General features: G+C 53.0%; 1 protein-coding gene across 2 annotated transcripts in view; it reads right to left on the bottom strand.

The window, feature by feature from the left end:
- Positions 1-3,739: 3,739 nt before the first annotated feature.
- Baz1b (bromodomain adjacent to zinc finger domain 1B) overlaps positions 3,740-6,000 on the bottom strand; it is an 80,823-nt gene continuing 78,562 nt past the window's right edge. Inside the window, exons 19-20 of one of the 2 annotated variants that reach the window (XM_076840746.2) lie at positions 5,508-5,894; positions 3,740-5,051 (exon numbers count right to left, since the gene is read on the bottom strand). In XM_076840746.2, coding sequence (XP_076696861.1) covers positions 5,537-5,894 — 358 coding nt within the window. In that variant the 3' untranslated portion in view covers positions 3,740-5,051; positions 5,508-5,536. The remainder of the gene's footprint in view (positions 5,052-5,507; positions 5,895-6,000) is intronic. The other variant, XM_076840745.2, reaches the window with a different exon arrangement.

Below are 6,000 nucleotides of genomic sequence, written 5' to 3'. Positions count from 1 at the left end.
AGCAGGCGCTTATTTAATGATGTAATTTATTGTTGAGTTCCTCTGGAAGCTGTGACTGGAATAAACCCCGGTGTGGCACTGCTGAGTCCTCTCTGGGCTGGGAAGGGGAAGGTAGGATGAGGGTCTGCAGGGCTCCCTGAGAGCAGAGCTGGAGGGGTGTCGGGCTCATTCTCTGGCTCCCCTCCAATCAGGAGTAAGTTCCCCCACGGCACAGCTGTTTTGCAGAAGTGTGTGTTTGCACGTGTATGCATGTGTGCGCGTGCGCAAGCCTCTGAGGCCCGAGTGCAGTGCCTCCAAAGTGTGGCTGGGATGCCTGCCAGGATGCTCAGGGAATCCCGGGGATGACACGATGCCCTCTGGCTCGGGGGTGTCCAGCTGCTCGGGGCTGTGGTTGTCTTCCCTTCCTCACCCTTTGTTTTCCTCATTAGTGGACAAGGTGGGGATTGAGCCTCCTCCACCTTGTCTCAAGGGGTCCCCTTCCCAGGCCTGAGGCTTGAGGATGACCATCATTGCCTCTGAGGGATACTGGCCTGTTCAACTCCTTCTTTGGGGCGCTGGTCAAGGCATCCCCATATCCGGCCCCCCCTTGTCTCTGGGAGGGGCACATGGGCCCAGCTTGGCAATGGCTTCTTGGTAGTGTGGATGTGGGCCTAGAGATGGAAGCCCTTGAGCTTAGTAGCGATTGGCAGCAAGCTCCACACAGGTGGCTTGCACACTTGTGTTGGGAGGTAGGCAGAGGCACTGTGTGTGCTGGGGCAGTTCAGGGCCCTGGGACCTGCCTCCTCTGTCCCCTGTGATGTAGCTGTGTAAGCCACCTGAGACCTTTCAGCTTGTGGTCAAACACCATATTGACCTGGGACACTCACTCCAGCCAGGTAAAGGCACTGGTCACTGTCCCAGGGCCTGTACTACCTGGAGCCAGCATTCGGTGTCAGTGCCAGGAGACCCTCAGGGTCCAGGCTGGGGCAGGTGCCCCCACTGCTTTCTACAGTAGGAGGGCAGAGCCCCTGTGGCAGGACCTCTCAGGCTTGAGCTTTGCCCAGCACCAGCTACCAGTGCACAGGAACCAGAGAAGTCTGATGAGAATCACCCAGGTTGGGTCAAGGTCCCAAGCAGGTCCCTCATGGGTTGAGTTGGGGTCAGACTCATCCTTCAGCACAAGGGTCCCCAGGGGCATGTACAGGAATGTTCTTATCCTTTTCTTCCCACAGCACAAAGTAAGTCTGTGCCTTTGACCAACAATGCTAAGGGACCTTAATTCCTTCTAACTGGGTGAGAAACAGAATGAGGAGAGGTAATAAGGAGCCCATTATGGGAGTGATGGCAGTGGCCGCACTGAGTGGGCTCCCGGGCAGTCTGCAGGGAGTGTGGGGTGCTGAGGGTGTACAATCGGGCAGGGGCCTCTGGGAAAGGGGAGGATTTGCAGCAGTGGTGGGAGTTGAGCATTGGAAAGGCACCAGAGGACCCTCTTCCTTGCTAGGCAGGGGACAGGGGAGGGGCTGGACCTGGCTGTGTCCACTCAGCCAAAAACAAGCCCGGTGCTGACTGCCAGATCCTGGAGGGGTGGGGCTAAAGAACACCGGGGGCAGTGATGCAGTCAGGAGGGCAGGTTTGAGGCTACAATGGTCCACGTTGGCCAGGGCTTGAGAGGAGGGCACACCATGCCAGCAAAGGCCTCTCAGCCCTGGATGAGCCTGTAAAGACCCTGAGGGGAGAAGAAGCATTGATGCTCTAAGCCTTGGACAGAGCCTTCCCCTGGGCATTCAGTGTTGGTGCTTCACTGGTTCAAAATCACAGCCGCATGGCCTGAGGACGTGCTGGGAGTTAACCCAGCGGGCCTCCAGAGCTTCTGAGAGTCCTACACCAAGGATCTGATTTGGTCCTGTGCGGGAACTGCTTGTTCTCCGTCTTGTGTTGGGAGGTAGGACCAGACTTCTCTGGTCCCTGTACACTGGTGTATAACTCAGAGAGGTCCAGTCCACATAAACTGGGAAAAGTGGTGAGGGAGAAAAACAACCCTTCTGCAACTGGATAAATCTCCCCAACCACCCAGAAAGAACATTTCAGAACTAGGCAGCAACACCCCAGAAACCAATACCTGCTGGCTCCTGTACCATGGGCACTGGTCCCTTTCTTCCCCTTCATGGTCTCGATCTTTAGAATGTAGCCTTACACACCTCAAGCGGTACCTGGGGGTTGGAGCTTGTGCATAGTGAGGGCCTTGGTTAAATCTCAGCCCCCAGTTCAGTCTCTGAGGGATCTTGGGGCCCAAGGCTGTGTTCACTCCCACAAGGCAGCTCCTGGATTGGGACAGTCCACAGTGTGAAGAGGCCTGAAGGTCCAGGGCAAGGTTAGGACGGGTTCAGGGTTACTCTCTCCTGACTGGCTCACTCTACACTCTGCTAGACACCCTGGCCCCCACCAAGCTGGAGAAGGCCCATTGAGGAGCTGCTGTGGAACCCAGAGACCTCATCCCAGGACAGGGTTGTAAGATGAGGGTGATCTCGAGTACAGACCTCTGGAACAAAGCTCTTCTTTGCACTAGTCATTGCAGGTGAAGTAGTTTCCCTCAACATCACTGGCCCGGGGAAGAGGCAGATAGGAAGGAGATGGGATGCTGAGCAGGGCCCCATGCAGACCCGGAGGGAGGACAGCCCCACAGGTGCTGAACGGGTGGGCCTAGGAACCCACCACCCAGAACAGAACTTCACAGACTGGGCTGGGAGCCCTGAGTGCTGCCCATTATGTAGAGAAGAGCTTTCTTCAGAGGTAGAGGGGACAAGCGAGTGGAATCCAAACTGCTAGGGGGTCAAGCCCACCTTCCCCGAGAAGGGATGGGCACCCCTGAGTGCTTGGTGGAGGCCCTGACCCAGAAAGCCCATGTCCACAAGGCTGTGAGGCCAGCAGCAGAACCTGCACCCAGGGCTGCGGCCTTCCCTCAAACCCTCTTCCAGGTTGACATCTGACCTTTTGCTCTGCCCGGTTCGGGTGGTTAAGAACTGGCAGTCCCACTGCTCAGCAGGCAGCACTGCAGCAGTGGCTTAGCAAAAGCTCTCTTCCCCAGGAGAGATGTCACCCCACAGCGGCCTGCTCAAACCAACCGCAGACTCTCAAGCACACACGAGGGCGAAATTCAACAGGGCGGCCACGGGTGGAACCCCTGAAGCTGAGCACGTGGGAACTCATTATACTTTTCACCCATTCTGTGAATGTCTGAAATTATTTCCCTTGAAAAGAAAAATGTTTTTGGGCTGGGGATGTGGCTCAAGCAGTAGTGCGCTCGCCTGGCATGCGTGCGGCCCGGGTTCGATCCTCAGCACCACATACAAAGAAAGATGTTGTGTCTGCTGAAAACTAAACAATAAATAAATTAAAAAAAAAAGAAAAAGAAAAATGTTTTAAAATATAGGAGTTTCTCCCCAAACTAAAGGAACAAAGACCCACAGTTAAGCCTTAAGAATACTTTGCCCCAATTCCAGATGAAATTCAGGGAGCTGGATGGAGACAAGGCCAGGTCCTGCCTGCCCAAGTACACCCGGCCTGTCTCCGGGAAGTGAAGCACTGTGGCGGACAGGGCCACTGGGACTAGCAAGGGGTGCTCTGGCCTGCCACGCCAAGCCTCACAGAGAGCCAGCCAGGCCAACCAGAAAGTAGCTCCCAGGACTGGACTCCCCGCTACCTTGGCAAGAGCACAAAGAAAGAGCTGCAGAATTGTTTCTTCTTTATAAACACAAGTACATAATGTTTATTTGAAATTCCAATTTATTACAAGTTCACCCTTTAATGGGGCCCTTCCTCCTTAAAGACAATTAAAAAAACAACCAACAATTCAGGTGTCACTGCAGTGGGAACATGGATTCTCACTATAACAAGAACAGACTGGATTTAGGATAAGCAGCAGGGGCTGGGGTGGTGGCAGGGCTTGTCCTGGTGTCAAGTCAGTGCTTACCCCAAGCCTGGAGAAGGGTGGTAACCCTACCCACCAGCCACTTGAGACAGTCCCAGAACCCCCGGGCAGGGAGGAGAAGGAGAGCTGGGACCACACCTGGGAGTGTCATGTCAGGAGGCTTACTCTCAGTCCTAGGAGTAGCAATCCCCTTGGTGGGCTTCTTTTCCTTTAAATAGATACAGAAGAGCTGAGGTGCTCACGTGTTCCAAATTCAAAGTTGATAGAATAGAAAAATCAAACCCTGTCTTGTACTTTTATCAAAATCTGTCATAAAAGGGAAAGAAGACTACAAACTTTTGCCTAAATATAACGACTAGGCTAGATTGGCTGTGGAACTGCTCTCTGAGCTGCTCCCGCCCTCCACCCCCACTGACACTGACTACTGCCATATGCAGTTCGCAGGAGCTCTGAGTCTGAAGCCAGAATGGGCATGGGAAGAGGCAGATATGGAGGAGGAGGCAGAGAGCGCCGCCACAGTAGGCAGAAGGATCCCTGGCCACCAAGATGCCACTGGACCAGTCTCCAACCCAGCTCCTCTGCAGAAGACCAGGTGGGTGAGAGCAATGGGGGCATAAAGCAGACACATCATATAAACTGTACTGTACATGTGCCAAAGCGAGATGACAGATATTTTACAAGATGTTCTTTATACAATATCACTGCTGAAACAAGCAACTTTTAATAACTAGAAAAGTCAATTAAAAAAAAAAAAAAATCAAACATTTCAATTCTTCCTGCTCTTCTGCTCCCTAAGAGCTCGTCTGGTATGTGGGTGGGCTGGGCTCCAACACCCCTCTGGCCAGATCCATCAAATAAAGGTTATACGCATGATTATAAGCAGGACTCAGTCTCTAAGTGAAGTGCCTTCGTTTTTTGTTTTGTTTTGCTTTGTTGAGGCGGTGGGGCAGGGAAGTGGGAGAAGGCTATCACAAAGAAGGGGCGGGGTGTTCAGGAATGGCTCCAGAAAATGTCCCTTTACTCTGCTAAGATCAACTCAAAAGACCACAACTGTCTCATGATGCTGGTGAAAACAGAATTCTGTATGGCACTCACTGACATACCGTCACCTGAGAGGGAGGAGGAGGAAGAGACAGAGTACTGGCTGAAAAGAAACAAGACTGTGTATAAATATAGATTAAAAAACAAAACAAAACAAAAACAACACAACCTCCCCAATTAGCCTGATTATTCTTGATCCTGCTAAGTAATGCCGTAACCCCTCACTGGAGACCAGAGGGGCTTGGCGTTGTTGCCAAGGTGGGACAGAGAAAAAGAACTGGGCTCACAGGAGACACAGTACCTGGGCCTCCTCCAGGAAACGCTTGGAAAGCAGGGCTAAGACCCTCTTCTGCACCCAGAACTTCTGGCTGAAATCACCTACCCGGTATTAGGCTCCCCGAAAGCTTTGATTGAATAGGCCCAAAGGGGAGTTTGAGAACAGCACAAGCTTGGGGTGACAGATATTTTTGGACTCCCATGATTTTTTCCTTCCAAGTTCTTCTCCATCTTCCTCTCCTGCCTCCCCACTCCCCCCAGCTGTCCCCCACTATCCCCCTACCTCAGCTCCCTTATCAGGGCCCCACCTCTCTATTTCTTCTGCCTTCGTGCCCTGGACTGTCCAACAGGCTCTGGATCACTGTCCCCTTCATCGTCAGCAAGCCGGTCGGGAAACTTCTTGCGTTTCCTACGGACATACGGGTGTCCAGGGAGATGTTTATGCAGCAATGCCACCAGGCATTGCTCCGTCTTCACCATGCAGCTGAGCACGTGGCTGCCTCGGCAGTTGTAGAGCTCAGCGTTGGTGAACACCTGCTTCATGTCAGTAAGGAACTCCTGCACGGAACGGTAGTTCCCACAGGAACACTTGTTCTGTATTGTCTGAAGGTCCATGGGGTGGGTGATCACCTCATAGTAGTCCTCAGCCTCATCCCTGGTCACAGGCTCCCTGTGGAGAAGAACCAATGGAACCCTGATAGCCAAATAAGTAGGCCCAGAATGCCCATGCCTGAAGGACACAGAAGAGATGTGGTCACCTTGTCAGAGCTGTCACT

This window comes from Callospermophilus lateralis, chromosome 19 (genome assembly GCF_048772815.1).
Source record: "Callospermophilus lateralis isolate mCalLat2 chromosome 19, mCalLat2.hap1, whole genome shotgun sequence".
Lineage (NCBI taxonomy): Eukaryota > Metazoa > Chordata > Mammalia > Rodentia > Sciuridae > Callospermophilus > Callospermophilus lateralis.
This window is presented reverse-complemented; position numbering and strand designations above follow the sequence as displayed.